The 27,383-nt window shown below is 38.9% G+C and overlaps 1 protein-coding gene across 8 annotated transcripts in view; it reads right to left on the reverse strand.

The window, feature by feature from the left end:
* The window catches only part of LOC122541468 (kinase D-interacting substrate of 220 kDa-like), a 150,187-nt gene that overhangs the window by 73,018 nt on the left and 49,786 nt on the right, over positions 1-27,383 (reverse strand). For all 8 annotated transcript variants that reach the window (XM_043678271.1, XM_043678313.1, XM_043678306.1 and 5 more), the window contains exons 11-14: positions 22,125-22,223; positions 18,789-18,966; positions 8,856-9,020; positions 3,688-3,867 (exon numbers count right to left, since the gene is read on the reverse strand). In XM_043678271.1, coding sequence (XP_043534206.1) covers positions 3,688-3,867; positions 8,856-9,020; positions 18,789-18,966; positions 22,125-22,223 — 622 coding nt within the window. The remainder of the gene's footprint in view (positions 1-3,687; positions 3,868-8,855; positions 9,021-18,788; positions 18,967-22,124; positions 22,224-27,383) is intronic.

The following is a 27,383-nucleotide window of genomic DNA, read 5'->3' on the forward strand; positions in this document are numbered from 1 at the left end:
GCTTCTGTGGTGTTTCCTTCGGCATTTATAGTGGCCTGTCCCTGCCGCTTCCAGTTGTCAGTTTCAGCTTCCGCTGTAGTGGCCGGTATATTGGGTCCAGTTCTATGTGTTTGTTGATGGAGTTTGTGGATGAGTGCCGTGCTTCTAGGAATTCCCTGGCTGTTCTTTGTTTGGCTTGCCCTATAATGGTAGTGTTGTCCCAGTCGAATTCATGTTGCTTGTCGTCTGCGTGTGTGGCTACTAGGGATAGCTGGTCGTGTTGTTTCGTGGCTAGTTGATGTTCGTGGATGCGGATGGTTAGCTGTCTTCCTGTTTGTCCTATATGGTGTTTTGTGCAGTCCTTGCATGGGATTTTGTACACTACGTTAGTGTACAACACACTTTACATTCAACAACCAGATATACGAACAAATCAACGGAACACCCATGGGCTCACCGATCTCGGGACTCCTAGCAGAAGCAGTAATGCAAAGGTTAGAACAAACAGTTTTACCACAAATTCAACCCAAACTCTGGGTCAGATACGTTGATGACACCTTTGTAATCATTAAAAACACGGAAATAGAGAATACACACCGGATCATCAACTCCACACTCACAGGAATCACGAGAGAGGAAGAAAAGGACAACCAACTAGGACAACCATTCCTAGACGTGAGGGTACAGAGAACACCAAACGGAGAATTCACCACTAAGGTACACAGGAAAGCCACACACACACAGACCAAGTCCTGAACTATGAAAGCAACCATCCCAATACACACAAACGAAGTTGCATCAAGACACTGTTCAAAAGGGCCACAACACACTGCAGCACACCAGAACTGCAAAAAGAGGAAGAGGAACACCTATACAAGGTATTCGCAAAAAACGGATATCCTCGCAATTTCATCAACAGATGCCTAAGGGAGAGACAACAGAACGAGGACATGCCGCAACCCAAAGCAACATGAATTTACCGGCCACTACAGCGGACAGCTGAAACTGACAACCTGAAGCGGCAGGGACAGGCCACTATAAATGTCGGAGGAAACACCACAGAAGCGCTTCACAGGAGGCTCCCAAGCACTGAGGATGTCACCTAGACAGGGGACGAAACGTTTGCAACAAAAACTTCCAGCTCGGCGAACAGAACCACAGCAACGAGCACCCGAGCTACAAATCTTCTCACAAACTTTGAACAAAAGATATAGATTTAAACAAGTATGCAGAATTCCACAATTTACATAACTAGAAAGCAAAAGAACTGCGGATGTTGCATATCAGAAACAAAACAGTTCAGAGGAAGGGGCACTTGACCTGAAATGTAAACTGATTTCTCTCCACAGATACTGCCAGATCTGCTGAGCTTTTCCAGCAATTTCTGCTTTGTTCCCCAGTTTACATATATTTTAGTCCCAGGTGGACCTGGCTATTGTGTTACGAATTACTACTTACTACAAATAATTAGGTTCTGACGACAGATAACAATTATGAACAATTGACAGATGACTCAACTAATCAAATTTTAACTCCCTTATAAAGTCTACCGCCCACCCCCACACACACTGGTATGGTGGGCTGAGGGAAAAAAAAGTCAAAAAGTGTGGTGCTAGAAAAGCACAGCAGGTCAGGCAGCATCAAAGAAGCAAGAGAGAGTCAACATTTCAGGCATGAGCCCTTACTGAAGGGACTATGCCCAAAACATTGGCTCTCATGTTCCTCAGATGCTGCCTGACCTGTTGTGCTTTTCCAGTGCCATACTTTGACTCTGACTCTCCAGGATCTGCAGTCCTCACTTTCTCCTGAGGTAAAGACTGTGAAGGCAGTTCAGTGGTTTCTATTCACAGGGTTCGCCAAGATAGTCCTTTTGGACATGCTTCTCCAGATACTTTCAATTGCTTGCAGAAGATACAAGGTGGTTGATTTACACTAATAAAATCTGTGGCTTATTGATTAACAACCTCAGCTTACAACAACTGTTGAGGGAGATTTACATGTGTTTTCTTCAGACTTACAATGGTTTTCACTGTGCAGTATAGAAACAGTTCCTGCCCTTGAGGGGATCCAATGGCTTTTCCCTCAAACTTTCACACAAGCTGTTCAACTATTGGTAGACAGGAGGCCTTGGTCATCAGCTACTTGTTGCCAACCAAAATTCTATTCACACTCAGTCCGCTGGCTACAGCTCATCTATAACTGGGCTTCCACTAGTATTTGAACAAGCAGCTATGTCAACGGCACTTACAATGAGGCAACTTGCTTTTCAAAAGTTCAATAATCTTTCAACAATCCTTGGCTTTTAAACCATTTCCTCATTTTAGTCAACAATCCAAATACAGAAAAATAAAAAGATTAGTCTTTACAATAAGTCATCTTTCATGTATAGATTACTTCTTCCAAATAGACAAAGACTGAACAAATATTCAAGATAGAAACTGCAAGGCAAGGGAATCAAAGGTTATTGGTCATAGATGGGAATAAGAAATTGGCAACTCAAACAAATCAGACATGGTTTGTTGAATGGTAGAGCATGTTCAAAAGAGCTGAACGGCCTCTTTCTGTTCTTAATCAGCGTGCTCATACAAAAGAAGGAGTGCACCATGAGGAAAAGAAGAGAAACCAATTACAAGGATGAAGGTGGGAAATTAAAGTATTCTCTCAGGTGCTTTGTCTATCCATTTAGCAAATACATATCTTTATTCAAGAATCAGTCATAAAAGAAATAGATTGATTACTTAGAGGACAACTCACTATAAAGTTAGTGCACGTCGTGTCATCCTCATACTAGATCGTGGACAAATATCAGTTAGAATATTGTGTTTAATTTAGGTTTCATCACATGGTGAGTGACACTGAGGCACTGCAAAAGGGAAAGGTGAAGGCCACAAGAACTGGTTCCCAATTTAGAGCATCTTAATTTTTAAGCTAGTCTAAAAGAATTGAGAGCCAGACGTCTACAGTTAGAGGAGTTTGAAGTTTGAACAATGATCTTATCAAGGTTTGAATATGGGAGAAATGGTTATGTTTAAGTTTATAAATAGGTTAGCAAAGCACTGAAGCCACAGGGAAGGCAACAGCATAGTGGTACTGTCACTAGACTAGTAAGCCAGAGGTCCATTTTCAGTTTACGGATTCAAATCACAATGCTGGGAAGTGGAAACTAGTCTTAGTAATGGTGACGATAATTTTCATAAAAGTCCATCTGGTTAACTAATGTCCTTAAGAGAATGAGATCTGCTTCATGTAGACTCCAGACCTACAAAAATATAACTGGTGCTTAATTATCCTCTAAGTGCTGTAGCAATTTATTCAGTTCAAGAACAATTAGGTAATTATATATTTCAACTTTACCACTTCTCACCAAACCTTAAAGCACCTATAACTATCACACCAATGAAACAGGCAAATTTAATTTATAAAGTTCTTTGAACATTAGGTAAAATCCAACACATTTCCTTTTGTCATGCATAAGGCCAAAGGAATCAGCAACTGAAACATGGCATCAAACAATAGAGAAGTTTGAGGTCAACAAGGAGAGGCAAATAAATTATAGTAACATGGAAAAAACAAAAAAACCTCCATGTTATTCCTACGTAGTAATATTTACATTTCCAACAGCATAGTTCAACAAGACCATAAAATTGATATTTGATTGCCAGCAGCACAAACAGACAAAGAAGCCATCAAAAATGAACTCACGCATACCAAAGAAAATGTAAATAAGTGCCAGTAAGCTCAGTCCAACTGCGGTGCCAAGCTTCAGATCAACTGCGAAGCCAAGAAGTACTCCTGTTGCTCCACATATTAACAGTGTAATGAACACCACCAACCAAGAAAACTGGAAGAGGGGTTCCACTTGCTGACCAGCAAATGTCTTCATTTCATCTGAAGAGTAAAACTAAAACATTAGCTCTCAATGCATAAGATTAGTACAATTATTCACCAATTTTGATTTCAGATGTTTTGTCTATCCACATAGTTGTCTATAACTTAATTCCACATATCTATGATTGAAAACAAAACTGGGCTTAAAACATCTTTAACCAAGAAAAGCTCAAACACATTTATGATCCTTCTTCTAATGCTTAATGTTCTTAAAGCAAATACTAAACACCAACATTCTCAATATTATACTTTTTTTTAAGCAGCCTCCATCAGCATGAAATATAAATAATGGCATTGTTCTTCCACACATCTTTGGAACACTGACTTAATCACATCCGAGCTTGAAATAATTGCATCTTATATTTTCAATAACATAAATTCAGGGAACTTCCTGTAACTGACATTACAAGAACAGCCCAGAATGGAGGGATAACGTTTTCTTCACATTTCCAACAAGACAGAGCAGTATTTTAGTTTGCAACAAACAAACTTCAAGTCAATTTATTATCTTCTTAAAAAGAGGGAGAACTTAAGTAAGTATCAATCTCCCATCCCTGCTCCCCATCTTCCTAGGTCTTTCTTCAACTTTAATAATTCAATTGCAAAACAAAGTGCATAAAGTAACAAAAAAAACTGCAAAGGAGGATGGGAGATCTGTGATAGTTGGGGAAAGGGGATTAAAGGTTGGTGAGATACCTGTGGTATCAAAGGGTTGGGGTGACTGAGCTTTTTATCCACAGAGACTCTACTGAGAAAATATCCGTTCATCCACAGGGTTTTGCAACACAGCAATTAGGCCTCAAAAATCAGCAGTAATGCAGTGTTAAAAATTTAAAGTTGTCAGGTATTTGTCAGCACTCAGTTCAAGCTCCATGGCAGCCACTTCTGCGACAGTTCACAACTCCACTGGGTTCACAACCCACTGTTTAGGAAGCTCTGTTCTACCCAACCGAATTTGACCCAAGGATATCTAAAATTTGTTTGCAGTGAATACCAATATATCTAATATATTTCAAAAATATCAAACATAGTATTCAATCTGTTTACAGTTACCTCCATCACTTGATAAAGTCCGAAAACATTAATTGCTTTTTTTTTTAAAAAAGAAAATGAAATTGATACAGCTGCATTCACCACTAATCTAATCTAGTCTATGTTGTAGGGAAACTACCAAATTTTATCAGATACGAAACGGATTGTCAGCATGAATTAGTGAAGGGTAGAAACAACTGATTAGTTGAATTTTGTGGGAAGGCTTAGGGGTAGGGGGATAATTATGGATGTTGAAGATGGGGAACAATATTATCAATGATCTATGTGTGGGGGACTGAATGCAGTCTTGTGACAATGGGCTGATAATTCATTGAAAGTTAGCAAAGTAGGGACAATGGGAGTGTATTCTAATTGGCTGAAATGTGGTGAGTGATATTCCCAAAATCTGAATGCAGCATCAATTTTTCACCATGGATATTAATGATGTGGATGCAGGAACACAGCATGTGGTAGAACAGTGGCTGGAACTGCTGCCTCACAGTGCCAAAACCAAGGTTTGATTCCAACTTTAGGCAACTGTCTCTGTGGAGTTTGCACATGCTCCCTGCGTTTGCATGAGTTTCCTCTAGGTGCTCCAGTTTCCTCTCAGTCCAAAGATGCAGAAGTTAGTTAGATTGGCCATGATAAATGCAGGGTAACAGGGATAGGATGGGTCTGGGTGGGCTTCTCTTCAGCAGATGAGAGCAAGATTAATGTGTGGGATTCTATGATTCTCTAAACGTTCTGTTTTCATTACAATGGAAGCTCTACTTTAAAATCATATTAATGAATTGTTTTAAAATGAAAATTTAACTGAAAGGAAATGGGAGATTTCTATGAAGCTGCAGGTAACTTGTACAGTCTAATTTAGATAAATTTAGATTTATCTTTTCTACATCTAAATTATTTTTAACAGGATTAGCAGCTGACAAGCTTGAGAAAAATGTCAAAGTTTGGAATAGTTTAGATCGGACATTTGTGGAATAATAGAATATAGAACATAGAAAAATACAGCGCAGTACAGGCCCTTCGGCCCTCGATGTTGCGCCGATCCAAGCCCACCTAACCTACACTAGCCCACTATCCTCCATATGCCTATCCAATGCCCGTTTAAATGCCCATAATGAGGGAGAGTCCACCACTGCTACTGGCAGGGCATTCCATGAACTCACGACTCGCTGAGTAAAGAATCTACCCCTAACATCTGTCCTATACCTACCACCCCTTAATTTAAAGCTATGCCCCCTCGTAATAGCTGACTGCTGTAGAGACAGAGTTCTTGTGTATGTTTAAACTGAGATAGATTCTTGATCAGTTGGAGAATCAAGCGCTACAGGGAAAGGGGCAAGGAAGTGGAATGAGGACTGTTGGATCAGCCACGTATCAAGGAATGTTGGACCAGCAGGCTCGAGTGGCTGGAAGGTATGCTCCTGGCTCTATTTCTTATAGTCTTAATACATTCTCCTAGAAACAGAGATTGTTGAAGACGGTTAAGGGAATAGGTTTCCTCAATGTAAAGGTTGTTGTTTATGAAAACATCCAGACGAGAGATATTTCATTGTAAATCTGCAAAAACTTTTAATGGAAGACTGAGAAAATCTTGGTAGCGTGAGTGCTCGTGGGAAAAAAAGCATCGCAGCTTATGAGACTGGAACAGTTAAATGAAACATGCAGATCTGGTAGTGAAGGAAAATTACCTCAAGTTTTGAATAACTAGAACGTTTTTAGATTGATTCACTCATGGAACATGGGTGTTGCTGGCTAGCTGGCATTTATTGCCTGTCCATTGTTGCCCTGTGAGAAGGTGGGAGTCAGCTGCCTTTCTGAGCCATTGCAGCCCATGGACAGTAAGGAGACCCACAATGCTATTAGGGAGGGAATTCCAGGATTTTGACCCAGTGACAGTAAAGAAGAATGACACATTTCTAAATCAGGATGGTGACTGGCTTGGAGACACTTGCAGGTGGTGGTGTTCTGATGTATCTGCTGTCCTGGTCCTTCTAGATGGAAGTGGCTCTGGATTTGGAAGGGGCTAAGGATCTTTCATGAATTTCTGCAGTGTATTTTGTAGATATACACACTATCACTACTAAATGTCGATGGTGAACAAAGTGGGTGCAGTGCCAATCAAGTGTGCTGCTTTGTCCTGGATGATGTGAAGCTTTTTGAGTGCTACTGGAGCTGTACTTTTACAGTAAAGTGGGGAGTACTCCATCACACCTGTGCCATGTAGATCATGGACAGGGTTTAGGGAGTCAAGAGTTGATTTATTCAATGCAGTATTCCGAGCCTCTGAGCTACTCGTGCAGTCACTGTGTTTATATAGAATCCCTACTATTTGGAAAGAGGCCCTTTAGCCCAACATGTCCAACACCATCCCCCGAAGAGCATCCCACCAAAAAACATCTCCCTACCTTGTCCCTGCAACCCCCACGGCTAATCGCCAAACCTACACATCCCCAGACAATGGACAATTTAGCATGGCTAATGGCTAATCCATCTAACCTGCACATCTTTGGACAGAGAAAGGAAACCACAGCACCTGGAGGAAACCCTTGCAGACATGGGAGAATGTACAAACTCCACATAGACATTTGCCCAAAGCTGGAAATGAACCCAAGCCCCCTGTGCTGTGAGGCAGCAGTGCTAAGCACTGAGCTACCGTGCCACCCCAGGTGGTGCGTCCAGATGAGTTGCTGGTCAATGGTAACCTCCAGGATATTGAGAGTGGCGGATTCAATGATGGTAACACACTGAATAATTAAAGGTTGTGGTCATAATGTCTCTTAGTGTTGCTTGCTGGAAGAAGTCCGGCTCTGAATTGATGAGATGGGCTTCAAACACTGTGGCACATCTGGGAGGAGGAGAGTTCCCTGGAAGCTTTGTTTCAGGATACAGTCGCATCTGGTAGATTAATTATTTCAAATTTGGTAAGTAGGGTGTCACTGCAAGTGAGGCAGGTCGAGGGATTCTGCATTCAGGAACAGAGGAGCCTCAGCTCTTGACCTTGTCCAACAGGTACGAGGTATTTGCTCCCTGTGTGAATGAGGAAAAGGGCTGCAGGGAGAATGAATCAATTGACCACTGCACCATGGGACGGGAGGCCATTTAAGAAGCAGGAGCAAAAAGACAAGTGGTAGTTGTAAGGGATTCTATAATTAGGGGGATAGATAGTATCCTTTGTAAGCAGGATCGAGAGTCCTGCATGGTGTGTCGCTTGCCCGCTGCCAGGGTAAGGAATGTCTCTGACCAGCTTGAAAAAAGATTGGAGAGGGAGGGGGAGGATCCAGTTGTTGTAGTCCATGCCAGAACAAACAATATCGGCAAAACTAGGAAAGAGGACTTGTTCAGGGATTATCAGGAGCTAGGAACAAAATTAATGAACAGGTCCTGAAGGGTTATAATCCCCCAGGTATAACTCTTGCCCTGTAGTGCACACTTATCCCTCTCCATCGCTAGAGTAAAAGTCACCGAATTGTGGTCACTATCCCCAAAGTGCTCACCTATCTCTAATTCTAACACCTGGCCTGGTTCGTTTCCCAGAACCAAATCCAGTATGGCCTCACCTCTTGTTGGCCTGTCTACATATTGTGTCAGGAAACCCTCCTGCACACATTGGACAAACACTGACCCATCTAACGAACTCGAGCTATAGCTTTCCCAGTCAATATCTGGAAAGTTAAAGTCCCCCATAACAACCACCCTATTACTTTCACTCTTCTCATGAATAATATAGAATAATCAAAGTTCAGGTCAGATTCACAAAAACTAAAAAGATAAGGAAATTGGCCAAACCAAAATGCAAATACAAGGATGTGAATAACTACAAAGGAATATACAATGATTTTATATCAATGGATGACAAATTCCAATTATATATGGAAGCTGAATAAATTAAATATTTTGCATCAAGTAACAATAAACATCAATTCTCTAAACTTGCAATCATATCCTACCTTCAAGCTTTTTCAAAAGGAAAGATTTTCCACTTCCCCACTGTGCATAAAGTCCAACACAAATAGGAGGTTGCATAGTTGGTTCACTAAGGATGTCTGCCAGAGCACTGCTGTACAGGTCATAGCCAAGCATATCTCCATCCGTCTCTGAAGGCGAAAGATGTCCTGCAAATTTTGTTTTTTAATAACAATTATTTATTTTTAAACTAGAAGATATGTCAAAAGAAACAGAAAACAGAAAATACTTCAAATGTTCAGCTCTGATAGCATCTGTAGAGAGACAGAGAGAAAGAAAATGGTTAATATTTCAAGACAATAGTCTTTTCACCAGCTCTGATGCTATCAATTTGAGAAACAAATCTACGTCAAGTAGCAAAGACAAATAAGAATGATAAGAACTACCAATCAACTGATATTTAACTATGAGACACAGATGACAGACGTAGCTAGTTATGAAAGTTAAATAATTGAGACAAAGAAAGGAATCTGGAGAAATGAAAGCCGACAGACTGTCATATGTTACTAGCATCCTGAACCTATTCAATTCTTTTTCCTTGAATGACTCCAATACAAGTCCACCTATCTAGCATAATAAAATTACTGAAAGGGAAGTATATAATGAAATAATGTTTCATATTAAAGCTTATAATGTAATTGCAGCTTCCTCTGAGCACATGCAATCTTCAACACTGGGCATCCAGCAGAGTAGCTCAATGATTGACTTGCTTCCATCATCCAACTATAAACAAGATTCACTGTGATTACAAAGAAGTTGGATGCCCTCTGGTAAGCATTGCAATTTTAAAATACCGTATATATGCAAGTAATAGTCAAATTTTTTTTAGATTACATTAGTTTCCCTACAGTGTGGAAACAGGCCATTTAGCCCAACAAGTCCACACCGACCCTCCGACGAGTAACTAACCCAGACCCATTCCCCTCTGACTAATGCACCTAACACTATGGGCAATTCAGCATGACAGATTTAGCTGACCTGCACATCTTTGGACTGTCGGAAAAAACTGGAGCACCTGGAGGAAACCCACGCAGACGCAGGGAGAATGTGCAAACTCAACACAGACAGTCACCCGAGGCTGGAATCGAATCCCGGTTCCTGGCGTTGTGAGGCAGCTGTGCTAACCACTAAGCCACGATGCTACCCTTGTTAGAATTTTATAGGTTTCTGTGAAATACCATTGATTCTGCCAAACTCATTCTTGCAGTTGTATTTCTTGCTGGAAACAATTATGCTTGGAGAAAGTGAGGACTGTAGATGTTGAATGATCAGAGCTGAAAAATGTGTTGCTGGAAAAGCGCAGCAGGTCAGGCAGCATCCAAGGAGCAGGAGAATCGACGTTTCGGGATTCCTGAAGAAAGGCTTATGCCCGAAGCGTCGATTCTCCTGCTCCTTGGATGTTGCCTGACCTGATGCGCTTTTCCAGCAACACATTTTCAACAATTGGCCTATTCTCCTGGAGCTCTTTGGTGCAGAACAGCCAATTGCTGCCATGATGCTCACTTACTCACTTCCCTTCAGGTACACAGATTATCCCTCCATATCTGAGTCAAGATAATGGTCATTAGGGAATCAGGTAGTGCTGGTTATAGCTGAACTGAGAACCAGTTTGCAGATCACTGTTGAGTAGATGCCACTAGATGGAACTACTGATTATCTTTTTAATTGCTTGTGGGTTGTGGTTCATTTATCACTGGGAGATCTTCCAAATTGCCAGGCCTACGTCATTATTATAGGCTGCACTGCAATAATATGGCTCAGGACCAAACTGATCTCAACACTTCAGGCACAATGCCTTCAAAGTTACAGAGGTTGAAAATGTTTTGTCAGGCACAGTTTATAATGAATTGAAGACAATTTTCATGTTCTGCACTGTTAAAAGTCTGCAATATGCAGGTCGATGTCAGTCCAATTTTGTTTTGCTTAAATAATTGAAAAAGAAAATTGGTTTTTAAAACAACTGACCAATCCACATTGCCAGTTTGTTGTCTGGACAGCAACATCAGAACCTATCCCATGAGATAATTAGCTGTGATTCAGGGCAATGGATGCATTTTTCCCATGTGGAACTATTCTACTACCAAGACCTATCATCTGACATGTTGAATGACATTAACATAACATTATATTCTAGACATGCTGGTACAATTTCTCCACCACAATATAGGCGGAAGTGCTGAAAGTCATTATGTGGAAATGTAGTTAAATATACGTCTCAAGGAAACAATTTCTAACATTGCAAATTAGGTCAACCTTCTTCAACTAAAAAGATCTCAATTTTTTAAATTAAATAGTGCAAGACTCTGACCTACCTCTGGAAGAGAATTAATTAACATGCTCTTGTAGTACTTCAAGAATCCCATTTAGGCTGCTTATGCTACATTCTATATCGCTGTCATCCCACTGCTCCTCTAAAAGGGTAGAGAATGACTTTGCTGTTTATAAAAAAAGTCTCCTGATGCTCACGAAATGGGCTTTAAGTCAAGGAATTCTCCACATCCCTTTCTTTGACCCTGATTGGACTGAAAACTATCTACTTACCTTTAGATCAGTTCTGCACTAGAGATTCCTAGACTGGAACCTCCTATTTGAAACAGAATAGATCTATGCAGGAAACATGAGAGTCAGAAAAGATCATTGCATAAACTCCATCCCTTATTACAGTATGGGTGCCATGCTCTGAGGCTTAAATGTCAGCAGTATAACTGACCATAAAAAGAAACACAAAGAACTGCAGATGTTGGAAATCTGAAATAAGATCAGAGTGTTGGAGAAACACAGCAGGTCAGGCAGCATCTGTAGAGAGAAAACAGGATTAATGTTTTGAGTCCAGTGATCCTTTCTGACAGAACCTGAAACATTAAGCCTGTTTTTTTTTCTCTACAGATACCGCTGAACCTGCTGCGTTTCTCCAGCTTTCTCTGTTTGTGTTTCAGTCAGGCAGTTACTGTGAAACTGCAAGTACATAACATCGTGTGGAAGTAGGGCACAGAGTGGCAGGTAGGGGAGATGGATAGAATGCTAGGAAAATGGATCAAGGCTTAGGGTGAGATGGGGGAATCACATACTGTGTGGGTAAGTGGGTGGAGGAGATGGGAGGTTCAGTTTAATAGTTACCAAAGAGTTAGTATAGGCTTTTAATCCTCTAACCTTTTCTGGGTAACTATTGCCTGTGAGATGGAACCCTCTGAACCCTAAGACTTGAAGGAACTTTTTCCAGAGGGTTTCAGACACAGGAGATGTGCCAATTGGAATTTAAATTTCCTGGGCAGTTTCCTTGAAGTCAGATGCACTGGGATTTTCCACTGTACTGTGTGCAACTCCAATCCAGCCTGCAGAAACAACTACTACAGTTTTAAAAAAAAAGATTAATTGTAAAGCAATAAATGTGAGGAAATTTCATTTTCTTTCTAAATTGAATTGTTCTAGACTGCCACCCTTTTAACAATGATTCAAACTGCCCTGTTTCTCAGAATATGATTTGGTAGAGGTCCAATGAATTGTCATCCAACATAACTTCACATTCATTTTAATCCAATTTAATAAGGCAACAACAGAATAATTTTATTCCCTATTCCACAACATTAAATTCAGCACAAAATTAGATAACTGGCTCTGCTATTACCTTAAGGGAGTTTAATTGGTAAGTAGTTGTTATACATAAGTGTCTGGGCCCATTGCCATTTGTTATCTATATCAATGATTTGGAAGAGAATATACAAGGCATGATTAGTAAGATTGCAGATGACACTAAAATAGGTGGTTTTGTGGACAGTGAGCAAGGTTATTAGATATTGCAGCAGGACCTTGATCAGCTGGAGAAGTGGGCTGAGAAATGGCAAATGGGGTTTAATTTAGGTGTGAGGTGTTGCAGTCTGGAAAGTCAAATCAAGATAGGAGTTTCATAGTGAATGGTATGACCTTAGGATCTTGGTGTTCAGGTGCACGGTTCTCTGAAAATGGAGTCACAGGTAGAGAGGGCAGTGAAGGAGGCTTCTGGCACACTGGCTTTCATTAGTCACGGCATTGAGTATTGAAGTTATATAGGATGCTGGTGAGGCCGTACTTGAAAATTGTGTTCAGTTTTGGTCACCTTGCTCCAGGAAGGATGTTATTAAACTGGAAAAAGTGCAGAAGAAATTTACAAGGATACTGCTAAGACTCAAAAGGTCTGAGTTATAGGAGAGGTTGGACAGGTTAGGACTTTTTTCTTGACAGCATAGGAGTCTAAGATCTTATAGAAGTGTATAAGATCATGAGAGGCATGGTAGGGTGAATGCACTCAGTCTTTTTCCCCACAGTAGGGGAATCAAGGAAGAGAGGGCATCAATTTGAGGTTAGAGGGGAAAGAATAAAAGGGAACCTGACTGGTAATTTCTTTACATAGAAGGTGTTACGCATATGAAATGAGCTGTGAGCAGCAGTGGTTGAGGTAGGTACATTAACAACATTTAAAATGTATCTGGACATGGATAGGAAAGGTTTAGAAGGATATGAGCCAAGTGCACGGAAATGGAGTTAGTGAGGATGTACATTTTGGGCAGCATGGGCCAGTTTGATCTGAAGAGTCAGTCTCCATGCTGTAGGATTCTATGACTCCACGAGATGAAGAAAGTCCCAGGTTAGAACCAAATAACGATAGTTGATCTCTGGTGATAGATCAACAAGCTCAGAATGTACTTTTGGGATAGTAGGTGAAGGGACATATGCATGTACCAATAATCAACACAACACTGAATTTTGACTTCTGCCACTCTCAGCTCCCCAAGATGCCCAGCCTGTTGAAACTGTCAAAACTCATGAAAAACTGTTATTTGGGTAAAATACTGAAAGATACATGGTGCACAAAGAAATAGATCCCAAATGATAAACCTTGTATATAATTTCAAGTAAATCATGTATTTTTCAAACCATGAATCTGTCAAAATCTCAAAACTGAATGAAAGCATCCTATTCATAAAATGCCCACAACTGAAACACATAGTGGAAATAGCTAATAAAACAACTGACAATTTTAAGTTGTCAGCTGCATAACATTTAAGTGCTGTGATAATTGCAGACAAAGACAGATTCTTTGGTACAGTGGTAGTGTCCTATCTCTGGACTGAGAGACCCAGGTTCAAGTCCCACCTGCTCCAGAGGTAACTAATAACATTTCTGAACAAGTTTATTAGAAAAAAACGGTTAAATTTAAAAAGAAAATGCAGACAGAGGGGTTTCCTGTGCAAAGGCAGTGCTCCCCACTGCTGGGCCAGGAAGCCCAGGTTTAAGTACCACTCCAGAGGTGTGTAATCACATCTCTGGACAGAACGATTGGGAAAAGATTTGCAATTTCAGAAAGAGGGTTCTTGTGGTGTGGTGATAGTATTCCTATCTCTGAGCCAGGAGGCCAGAGTTCAAGTCCCATATGCTCCTGAGGTATATAATACTATCTCTGACCAGGTTGATCAGAAAACATCTAATTTCAGACAGAAGCAGGTGCATTGAAGATCTCTTGACAATTACTAAACTTTGATCTTTCCACACACTCATGGGACTTTATTGCAATTAAATAATAATCTCAAATTCAGTTTAGTAGATTCTGTAAATTACAGAATTGAAATTTCACGAAGACCTTTTGTTCAACAATTTTTTTGTTGAGGAATCTCCAGCAATTACCAATTCACAGGCAGTACATTTTTAAATTAATCTTGTTCCAAATAAATGTTAAGACAGTCATAAAGAAACTAGAATTCCCCTTTAACAAGAGGAATGTTATCCCTTCTGTGGTTACTGAAGATATGACTAGGATTTGGTTGTAAAGAACCAATCGAGACACAATCACAGGAGAGCATCGTCAGGCAGCAAATTGTTTACTAAAATCTGTAACAGGATTATGTTGGCAGACACAGACATAGTCAAGCTGTATGCTGCACATAATCTATTCCTTGAAAGAAGACGCAAATTATTTCTCAGTATGCTTTGGCCAGACTTTGTTGGAGGAATGTCACACCATCATTAGTGCACTACAATGACACATCAACCAATGTACAGTGGAAAAATCATATTTACATAATTGCATCTGCTCTAATTGGTGGGACTGCATAAAAATAAAATGGATTGGAGGATCAATTAAAGATGTGTTAGAAGAAGTATAAATGGAGCCATGCCTATGATCATACATAAGTGGACTAATCTCAAATCACCAAGACGGTCTTCCAAACATACAAAACACATCAAGAAATATCAAATATGGGACACAGTCCTAAATATTTTGTGCTTTTTTGCCTTGTTCCTGTTTTGGGTGTAAAATAAATAGAAGCAATCGTTTTAACATCATTTGCTGACAGTTCTTTACATTGAATCAATCAATCATTCGTGCAATATACCTATTCTATTTTGGTTCTTCAATAATCTCTCAGCACTGGATGTAAACCTTCAGAGAATCACTTTTGATTGTTCATTCGCTATGGCCCACAGAACAGCCTTACTGAGAAGCATCGTCTCCCGCAAGCAGCAGTACTAAAATAGATCATCTGGTCTTTACAAAAACGTTATGTGCAGAAGCCTATTATATGCAGACTGATTGCTGGTTTTCCTACAACAGTGACTGCACTTGCACTTCACAGGCTTTAAAGCCCTTTGGACATCCCAAGGCGTTCTACATAAATGCAAGTTTTTTTTTTCCTGATTGGATAGGTCAGATTCTCTGTTTTTGTTTATTTTGTTGGAGGTAAAGTAGTCAGCCTCTTACCTTTCAAACTTCTACATTTTCTTCCATTCTTTCTCACCTGACCAGAACTGACTGTGGAACTTTGGCATGTCTTTAAGATATTTTATATAGATTCGATTTATATTAAAAAAGAACCAATCAACTGGAATATTTAATAAATACTCTTTATTATGCATCAGGACTACACACTTCATTGCTCATTCTTGATGTTTACAATATTTGCTGTTTAGCTATCTCCTGTTCTGAACTGGTTATTGTTCTTGTTGCATTCTACCTATTTGCTGAAAATTATAAAATTAAATAACTTTTAAAATGCAAACAAAAAAAAATTGATAATTCACCCACATTTTTTCTCTTTTTTGTATCCTTGGTGTATTTAATTTTATATGCAAATCAAGGGTGAGGAATTGTTACTAGGGATGTTCAAGAATATTATTCCCTAACTTCGTGCTACATTTTAGAATTTAAAATAAAGAGTTCAGCCATTTGTAACAGTATGTCTTGAGCTAATCAACAAAGGGTTGGTAAGTCTCAACTCTATACATAATAAAAACATCTGTGTCAAAAGCATTTCAAAATTGCAATGCCAATGTTCAATGTAACAGAAAACATTTTATTTCACTTTGAATCCAATGAATTGCATAAACACTCTGGACTTACAACAGAAGTCCAGCAAACATTCTCCATAATTTCTTTACTCTCAGTAACTACCAGTTACAGATATTCCTATTCATACACTTTGCAATACAATACAGTACAGGAACAGGCTCTTTGGCCGAACAAGCCTGTGTAGATTCCTAACCCTTATTTAGATCGGCCACTTATTGCCCATGCACGGTATCTATTCCTCTGTTCACCTCATGTTTAAGTGACTACCAAGATATGCCTTAAACATTACTAACGTTCCTTCTGATAAGTGGTGACCAGAACTGCACGCTGCTTGGCCTCCGATGCACCTTTCAAAACAGTTGAATTTTATGACACAGTAATCTCATCAAGATATTCAATTAATATTATAAAATGAAGATCAATGCAATTTATAGCTATTATTTAAATTTAGGATGTGATTTCAGCTTTGAATTACTACCACTGTCATTCTTTTAAATTATATCTATTAAATTGTACTGATCAAGACATTTCTAATTATGCAGCATTATTAATTGGGAAATTTAAAATTGAAAAATTAAAATTCCCATACTCAAATTCAGAACGGTCAGTGTTTGTAAGAATACCAGTTACTAAGTGAGCTGCGTAATTAATGTAAGATATTCAAGTATTTATGATTGCAGTTTGAACAACATTAACTCAGTGATGATAAATATTGTAGTCAACTGCAAATACTTGTTTCTAGTCATGTAAAAGGACAACAAAGATAAGGATTAAGCTCAAGCAGCTTAAAATCATGAAAATCCTGTCAGTGTTGAAATTAATCCCCAATAATATTTTACATTTTACACTTATTCTGTTTTGCATCTGCAGCTCTTGCCAATACAACTACCAACTTACTTCATCACAATATATTAATCAAGAGAACAAAGAACAAGGAAAATTACAGCACAGGAGGAGGCCCTTCGGCCCTCCAAGCTTGCGCCGACCCAGACCCACAATCTAAACCTGTCGCCTATTTTCAAAGGATTCTCTGCTCCCTGCCCAGTCATCTATCTGTGCAGACACATCTTAAATTACGTTACTGTGCCCGCCTCTACATCTCCGCTTGCAACGCGTTCCAAGCACCCACCACCCTCTACATAAGGAACTTTCCACGCATACCTCCCTTAAACCTTTCCCCGCTCACACTGAACTCATGACCCCTAGTAATTGAGTCCCCCACTCTGGGAGAAAAAGCTTCTTGCTAGGCACCCTGTCTATACCTCCAATGATTTTGCAGACAAATCAGGTCTCCCCTCAACCTCAGTCTTTCTAATAAAAATAATTCTAATCTATCCCATCTCTCTTCATAGCTAGTGCCCTCCATACCAGGCAACATCCTGGTGAACCTCCTCTGCACCCTCTCCAAAGCATCCACATCCTTTTAGTAAGGTGACGACCAGAACTGTACACAAACATGGGTGAACTAAAGTCCTACACAACTGTAGAATGACCTGCCAATTCTTGTACTCAGTATCCCAACCGATGAAGGAAAGCATGCCATATGCCTCTTGACCACAATCGTCCTGTGTTGCCGCCTTCAGGGTACAATGGACCTGAACACCCAGATCTCTCCGTACATCAATTTTCCCCAGGGTTTTTCCATTTACCATATAGTTTGCTCTTGAACTGAATCTTCCAAAATGCATCACCTCACATATTCCCAAATTGAACTCCATCTGCCATTTCTCCTCCCAACTCTCTGATGATTACTTCAGGTGAAATCACAGAGTGGCATACAATGGATTAGCAGAAAACACCTTATGGAGTTTACTTTCCTCCCACAATGTTGACCTCTTCACAGAGCATATGAAATGAACTAAAATATGATATGGCCTGTGTTTCCAGGTTCAAGTTATCTGCAAAAGGTCCAGAATTCTCCAATCATAGCAGACCACTTGGCAGGGAAGTGCACCCAGTGTCAGGAGTGGCAAACTATTCAATATATGTCCAAGAACTAAGGCCCAATGCAATATCTGGGAATGAAAGAGGCCGCTCGTCTTTTTAAGTTACAAAAGTTGATCAATGTATGTTTACAGCAGTTAAAGATGACTTAACACCTCATGTCTTTCCACCTAATTTCACTGGTTGTTCTTCAATTATGCAAGATCCTTAGCAAGCACTCGACAGTGTAAAGTGGTAGAGACAAAAACTAAGTTCTCTTCTGTATTTTTGTACTCCTTTATGTTAGGGACAGCTGCACACAAATCATATTTCCCAGTCAGTCTCTAAGTTTAAAATCTTTTAGAATTTTGACTCCAAGCAACAAAAATTATAAATGAAAATGAGATGTGACTAGTTACCTGCTAGAAGGAGGAATTATGATAATTGTTTCCCACACTACCTAGCTAAGGAGAGGAAGCCTAGCATCATATAGTAGCATCACAGCTGAAATTAGTTCACTGCACACTGGCTTTCCTTAAACTCAACACCACCCTAGAAACTAGGGTGTACCATGAGAAAAGCACAATGTATCGTAACTTAATGAAACAATTTTGACCCATTTTACAAACCCAAAAGTTTAGAAACTGCGCAGTTAAATATGCAAAGCTCTTACTTGCTCCAAATATCTGAGTCAAAATGCTTTTCTGATGGCTGCAATCTATGTTGTATGGAGTTTCACCCGCTTTGTTAGGTCGATACAGTAGACGGCCATCTTTAGGATTCCTCAACAGCAATTCAGCTAATTTTCTGCTCCTTCCACGGATTGCTATGTGAAGTGGAGTATCTCCTTTCTAAAAACCATAAATAATGGAAGCTTTAGAAAAAAAATTTCAACACCAATTCAATCATAGATAAAATCTTGTTAGCAAGACACACTAAAGACAAATTTATATAAAGACAATCAGAACATAATTCTGACTGCAGTATACAGTTAAATATCCAACAATGTAAAAAAGTTAAGATTTTACTTCCAAATAGTAATATTAAAATGTACTGATGGCAATCAAATTGTGATTACACTTTAAATAAAAGCATTATATACAGGTCGCTCTGCGTTCCATTAATGCAAATTCACTATAGCTTGATTAATGAATTGTAGACACTGTTTCTAAAGCGTGAACTTTTAAAGCGTGTATTGGCTATAATGAGATTCTGGTCCCATTACTTTAAATGGTGCTGCTATTACGCGATTTTCTTATAACACAGGGTTTCACAAGAATGCAACTACCACGTTATAGCAGAACTGACTGCACGTAAAAGATTCAAGCATCTTCAGTATTTACATGTGTACTACTCAATGACATTTTCACCATTAGGAGTGCACTAAATTTACAGTAGCAGTGCTATTGTAGAACACCCAAATGTTCAGTCAAATGATAAAAGTCAAATTTTCCTAGACAAAATACTTACACACATGTACATTTAAGCACTTAAATGCATAATTAATAAAGGGCCTTTACAGCTGAACGATATTGAAGTGAGTGAAAATTAATTCATTGCTTGAGGCTTGTTCATCAAATAACCAGTTATAGAGTCATAGAGAACAAATCAAATACCACTTAAAATAAATCACAGGGAAGAAAACTACTTGTAAACCATACTTTGTCAGTTCCAAACCCCTTCCCAAATGTTAACATAATAATCTCATGAAATAAACAGATGAAGTGTTTGTCTGCAGCTACGATGAAACATAAATTAGACAGCTCAGTTGGATAGTAGGAGAGCAGAAAAAAAATGGCAGTTTGTTAAAAGTAGGCAAACTTTAAAAATTAGGAAACCATACAAAACTCAGAATATCACAACACATTACGATATTATCTTTACACACAAATAAATCTCAATTGTGCCTTTTGTTTTAATAAAGATAAGCTTCCATACAGAAATATGTACAAAATAAATCTTTAAAAAAGTTGTTAATCCACTTAAGATCAAAAAACTTGAATTTCCTTGGAGTCTGCACAGTCTGCTCAACTCTAGAAGTGAGGTGACAGACTGTCCTTGACACTAAGGCAACATTTCACTGAGTATGGAATCAATGGAAATCAGGAATCAATAGAAATCTGGAACCAATGAAAATCAGGGTAAGTTTCCAATGACTGGAGTCATACCGAGCACAAAAGAAGATAGTTACGGTTGTTGGAGATCAACCATTTTAGTCTTGGGACACCAATACACAAATTTCTCAGGATAAATACTTTCTAATCAATCAATTTGTTATGACACATCTCTGGAGCAGTTGGGACTTGAATCCGTCTTTCTAGCTTAGAAATAGGGACTCTATCACTGCACCACAAGAACCCATAAATTCCTCTGGGTAGCCATCTTCAGCTGCTTCAATGATTATCTTTCCATTATAATATCAGAAATGAGAATGCTCACTGATGATCACATAATATTTAGCATCAACTGAAACTGCTCAGATACTGAAGTAGTCCACACACAACTTCAAAATTTACCCCCTCCATCACTAGAGTAAGAATTTCTGCCACATCTACAAGATGCATTACCAAAGCCCCTTGACACCAGGGTCAAGGTATCACCAAGGACAAGAGCAGTAGATGCAGGAGAACACCATTACGTGCAGGTTTCCTTCCAATCCACAAACTATCTGACTTGGAACTTTACCCTCTGGTATTGCTGGGTCAAAACTCCCCCAACAGCACTTGCATTTCCACTACAGACTGTAGCTGTTCAGAAGACAATTCACTTTTAAAGGATAACTTTGCATGAGCAATAAAATGACAGCCTAGATAACAATTCCATGAACAAAAAAAAATCATCACAGAATGGGTTTTTTTACTCTATTCAAAAAGTCCATCTGGCCTCTAATGGTGAAAGTATGATCAGAAAATATATGAAGAAGTGAATGCCCATGTTAGTATCCCTAGCTAGGTTGAGGCTAAAGGAAGAAATTCTGGCTTAGATTATTTATTCAGGATTGTCAATATTTGATCTTAATGTGTTGCAATCCAGAGATTATATATGCAAACCTGTTGAGGCCCAATTCTAAACTAAAGCACACCAGTTTTGAGAGAGCTTATCCTATGGTGCAGGCATTGAAGAATGAATTGCCAGCAATTACTCTCTGCAGCAACTAGTTAGTCACACTTCTAATGATGACAAAAAATAAAAGTTAAAATGAAAATTACCCATCTGCACTCATAGAACATTACAATATAGTACAAGCCCAGTGAAACCAATCCAAAGCCTATCTAACCTACACTATTACATTCTCGTCCATGTGTTTATCCAATGACCACTTAAATGCCTGTAAAGTTTGAGAGTCTACAACTGTTGCAGGCAGTGCGTTCCATGGCCCTACTACTCCTCGAGTAAAAAAAAACACTATCTCTGACATCTATAGATATCACTTCTTTAGGAAATCTCCATAATGGGAAAAGATTTAAAAAGGGACCTAAGGGGCAACTTTTTCGTAGAGGGAGATGCATGTATGGAATGAACTGTCAGAGGAAGTGGTGGAGTATGATGCAACTACATTTAAAAGGCATCTGGATGGGTAATGAATGGGAAGGATTTAGAGGGATATGGACTAAATACTGCCTAATAGGGCTACATTAATTTAGGATTTCTGGTCAGCATGGATAAGTTGGATCGAAGGGTCTGTTTCCGTGCTGTACATCTCTATGACTATTACTTTCTAAATGGTCTCTGCTGGAGAGACTTTAATTTGGCATATTTGTTCAGACCCTTGACCAGGATGCATCATACATAAAGTTTCTGTGCTGTCCGTCTCGATGACTCAGTTTGTCCTGTGTTCCCAATGATTTCAAAATAAAAGTTACAATCCCACATAACATTTCACTGAACTATTAATTTTCAATTAACGGCTTACAACTTGCCCAGTCATGCCCTACGGTTGAACTTGAAGACAACAATTGCAAAATGTTGCAGAAACAATGCTTATCAAATTAAATGCAAATTATGTTACCTTATCTGCTGCAGACACTTTGGCTCCCTTATCCAATAAAAGTTCAACAATTTCAATATTTCGCATTTTAGTTGCCTTAATGAGAGGCGTCTCACCATCCTGAAAATGCAAAAAACATTTATTTCATTTTAAAATTAGTGTATTCTATTTAAAATTGCCTAGATCCCCAAAGAACAATGTTTTCATATAGTACATCACTGGGGAGTTGTAGCAATTCTCAAAAGACTGCTACACATAATTCTATGCTAATCACCCCAAAAATAGGGAGGAAAAGCAAAAAGCAAAAAGCAAAAAGACATAATCAATTAGCTTATTCACAAATCTTTTTGACATGAAAAATGGGGTTTGAAAGAAGTTTTCAAAGTCATGAGGATCCTGGACTAAGTAGATAAGGAGAAATCGTTCCCACTTGTCAAAGGATAGAGAACGAGAGGGCAAAGACATAAGTTAATTGGTACGAGAAACAAATGCGCTTAAGAGAAAAAAAATAACGCTCACAGTGAATACAATAGGTTTTGTAATGCATTACCTTTAAGCAGGTACAGGCAGGTTCAATCAAAATATTCAAGGGAGCATTAGATGATTCTTCAGATAGAAACAGTGGGCATGCATAAAGGTAAAAGATTGGAAAATAGTACTAAGTGATAATGATCATTCAGACAGCTGGTTGAAAGGCCTCCAGCCACAGCAAAAAAGTTCTGTGAAATAATATACCTCTATGAACTCAGTTATTGTCAACAAATAATGGAATACTAATTTTGAAATGCTTTAAAAGGACAGTGTGGTTCAGTATTGCAATGTGAAATATCACAGACTGCTGTGGCAATATTTTTCAAAAATGAAATTAAAATTAGTGACCACAGAAATACCAAAGTCTGAAAACAAAGAAAGTATTTCTAACTAAGTACATCTAGGCCAGATATGGTACAAGCTAAATTCAGGTAAAAGCTCTATTTAGCCTCCCTCCAACTTCCACATGACAGAAATATTCTTTTGTAGGTTAATTATTCCATTTTCCTACTAATCACTCTTATGGCTTCTGTCATGTAACTTGTAGGAGAATCTCAGGCGTAGAGGGCATACTCTCAGAGAAAGGGGTTGCCAGTTAGAGAAGAAATTCTTCCTCATCCCTGCCCTAAGAGATTAATGAATCTGTGAAATTCTTTACTGCAGATGCTGTACAGGCTGAAATATTCAAGATTGACACAGACATTTTTAATTGGTAAGGCAATCAAGGATAATGGGGAAAGGGCAGGAAAGTGGAGTCAGGATTACAGATCAGCCATCATCTTCTTGAATTATACCACAGATTCAACAGGCTGATTGACCGACTTCTGCTTGTATGTCATGTGATCTTATGTTTCCCCTGCTTCCATACCATCATACTGTTCAGTCTACATATTCAATAAAAACTAGCCAGCTCTCCCTTCATGGATATGTAATTAGTTTTAATATACTTGTCAGTCACTGGAATTCTTCTTATTCATTTACGAGCTGTAGGCACCACTGACTAGGCCATTAGTTATTGCCCATGAGAAGGTGGTAATGAGCGTCTTGAAATGTTGCACTTCAAGTGGTGCAGGTGTGCCAAAGTGCAGATGGGGAAGGAGTTCTAGGTTTTTGACCAGCAACACTGAAGGTACAAAAATGCAGTTCCAAGTCAGGATGGTGTGAGGCTTGGAAAAGATCTTGACAGTGGCATGTCTATGTTTCTATTGATAGGCTCACTCGTGAAACACGGCTGAGAAACAACCACTGATTAGAAGAGAATCTTCTTCCAAAAGCTTCGACTTCCACAACATGTTTGGAACCAGCAGATTGGATTTTGGTTTACAGGATGTCTTTTACACAAGCCTGATCTAAGTTCTACAAACTAGTCGTAAATGTGAAATGAAGGTGGGGCAGTCTATGAATGCGCTGGCACTGTTGTCACTGCACAAACTTATGTGCCTGCATAAACAAATCCTGATGTAGTAAATGTTAAAGCCAGCTAACATTAACACCACCTTCTGCTTGTGCCAAGACTAATTGCCGTTTTGATGTTCCAAGTAACCACTCCATTTCTAGAGAGCTGATGACTCATTCCCAAATTGCAATTTCTAGATCATCTTCCTGCTACAATAATTAGCACCTATTCAGCCAACAACTTCTTGCTGATTAGGTATCTAGATTGCTAGTTAGCTTCTAAAAATATAGTTTTCTTAATTAGCTTGCACTCTTAGTCCAAAAGCAATGAATGTGGCTCTCAGAACAAAATTTAAAAATCACACGACACTAGATTATAGTCCAACAGATTTACAGAACAAGCTTGGTTATTCGAACGAGATGATGGGGAGTACTTTGTTCAGATAACTGATTGTTCGGATAACAGATAACGTTTTTATGGGACCTTGAGATCTTGTTTGGATAATCTGAAATTCAGATAATTGACGTTTGAATAACTGTCCTACTTGACGAAGGAGCAGTGCTCCAAAAGCTTGTACTACCAAATAACCTGGTGTCTGTCTACCCCAGTCCAACATCGGCACCTCAAACATTTGTTCTCAGAACAAGCACAGTGAGGACAAGTCTTTCAATAAGACATCAAAACAGTTGATCTGATTCAGCATTTAAAGGCTTTCCAGCCTGTCAGATTCATACCCCATCAATAGCTGCTGTGCTCTCATAAGTTTCTGACAGTTTAGGAAACCAAGTAAAAATTGAGAATAATTCAAATAAAATTTTCATTTATTTCTTCAGACCTACTATCCCCACGCACCTCCAGAGGCACACTAGCTAAATGCCAGGGAATGGGATCATGTTATATTTTAGTCCCCAACCCATTCCATCCTTTCCCACCTTCCACTCCTAAACCTGGTTAAAGGTTAAAATTCGCCACTAAATAAGTAAAAGAATGGGTGCATTAAAGACAGAAAGGAACCGTTTTTTTAAAAAAAAATTGTAATATTTAAAACTTGGAACGATTCACAGCATATAAATAGTGAATCTCCACATTTACATTTCTTAACCATAAAAGATTTCCTAAGAAATGGTGACCATAACATGGAAGAATTTAGCATTCAGTTTGAGGGTGAGGAACTTGGGTCAGAAGCAACAGTGCTAAACTTAAATAAGGGTAATTACAAAAGAATGAGGGCAGAGCTAACTGGAGTGGTCCGGAAAAGGAGTCTAGCAGCAAATATGGGAGAGGAAAACTGACAGACTTAAAGAAAGCAGCTCACGGCTAACAGCGAAGACATATTCCAGTGAAAAAGGAGATTCTTGGAAGTGGTAAGCCATCCATATTAAAGTTAAGGATAGAATCGGATAGAAAAAAAACTACAATGTGGCAAAGATGAGTAGTAAACCAGAAGATTAGGAAAGTTTTGAAAACAAACAAAAGCTAACTAAAAAAGGAAGAAAAATAAACGTTCAGGATAAATTTTCAAATAATATCAAGATAATCAGCAAGCGCTCTTTTAAATTTATAAATAGGAAAAGGGAAGCCAAAGTGAATAAAAGTTATGCAGAGGATGGGTGGGAATAGTAATGAGGAACTAGGAAAAGGCAGAGGAGTTGAATTAATACTTTGCATCAGTCTTCACAGCAGAAGACACTCATTGCATTCTGAAATTACTAAAGAGCTAAGGGGCAAAAGGACAATAGGAAATAAATATAATAACTATTACTAGATAATAGGTGCTGGGGAAAATAAAAACTGATATACCCTCCCCTCCCACCTGATGGGACTCTAGAACATTAAAAAGTAGCTAGAGAGTTAGTGGATACATTGGCAGTAGCCTTAGTCTTAGAAGATTGGAAAACTTTCAATCTTCAAACAAGTATCTACGAACATTAAGCTAATCAGCCTGTTATTGGGAAAATGTTAGAATCTATTGTAAAAGATTTTAAAGCAGAGCATTTTGAGATACATAAAATGATCAGAGTCAGCATAGGTACATGAAGGGGAAATAATGCCTTACAAATTTACTCATTTTGTCTGAAGAGGTAACAGGCAGAATAGATAAAGGGTAAGCAGTAGATGTAGCGTGTTTGGATTTTCAAAGGCATTTGATAAAGTATCACACATAAGACAATTTAAAATGTCCAGTGTATTGGAGGAAGTATCTTAGTATAGTTAGAGGACTGGCTAATTAATGGAAGGCAGAGTTGGGAAGAGGGGGACATTTTCAGGATACCAACCTATAACCAGTGATGTGCCACAGGGATCATTGCCAGGACCTAATTAGTTACAATGTATATTAATGACAGGATGAGAAATGCATTATAGAAAGTTTGTGACGACACAAAAATAGATAGTAAGGCATGCGGTAAAGATTATAGAGTCTGCAGAAGGATACAAATAAGTGACTGGGCAAAGACTTGACAGATGGAATATAATGTAGGGTAATAGAGAAGCTGAATATTATTTAAATGCAGAAAGTTAGAGATTTGGGAATCCTCATCCATGAATCACAAAAGGCTGGCATCCAAGTTCACTGGCTACTAGGGAAGGCCAATGGAATGTCGGCCTTTATTTCAAAGGGACTGGAATATAAAAGTAGGAAAGTTTTCCTACAAGCATACAAGACACCAGTCAGAACACTGGAATAATGTGAAGTTTTGGGCTCCTTAGCGAAGGAAAGATATACTGGCTTTGAAGGTAGTCCAAAAAACATTGTCTGGCTGATACCTCGATAGGAATGTCTTATGGAAAGTTGATCAATTCAGCCTGTAATCATTCGAGGTCAAAAGAACGAGATGCAACCTTATTAAAACTACAAGATTCTTAGGGGAAATGACAAAAGATGCAGAAAGATTGTTTCCCTTGTGGAGGAGTCTAGGACCAGAGAGCCTAATCTCAGAATAAGGGGTTGCACATTTAAGACAGAGACAAGGAGGAATTTCTTCTCTCAGGAGGCAGTGAGACAGTGGAATTCTTTTCTGCACATAGCTGTTATGGCTGGGTCATTAAGTATATTTAAGGCAAAGATAGACAAATTTTCAACAGGCAATGGATTTTACAAGAAAGAAGCAAAGTGGAGTTTAGGATTATCAAACCAGCCACAGTCATTTTGCCTGGTAGAGCAGACCCAATGGGCTAAATGGCCTATTTCTGCTCCTATGTCTCATGGTCTTTTTCTTTTAACCTTCTGGGCAGTAAGAGGTTGAGTGGCAGTCCTTAACAATTATCATGTCACTCAGATGGTGCTTGGATTGGCAACTATTAGAATTAGGCAAAAGTTTGCATAAACCGCATCATCTGCCGACAATAGCTGC

The sequence above is a fragment of the Chiloscyllium plagiosum genome, chromosome 3 (genome assembly GCF_004010195.1).
Source record: "Chiloscyllium plagiosum isolate BGI_BamShark_2017 chromosome 3, ASM401019v2, whole genome shotgun sequence".
Lineage (NCBI taxonomy): Eukaryota > Metazoa > Chordata > Chondrichthyes > Orectolobiformes > Hemiscylliidae > Chiloscyllium > Chiloscyllium plagiosum.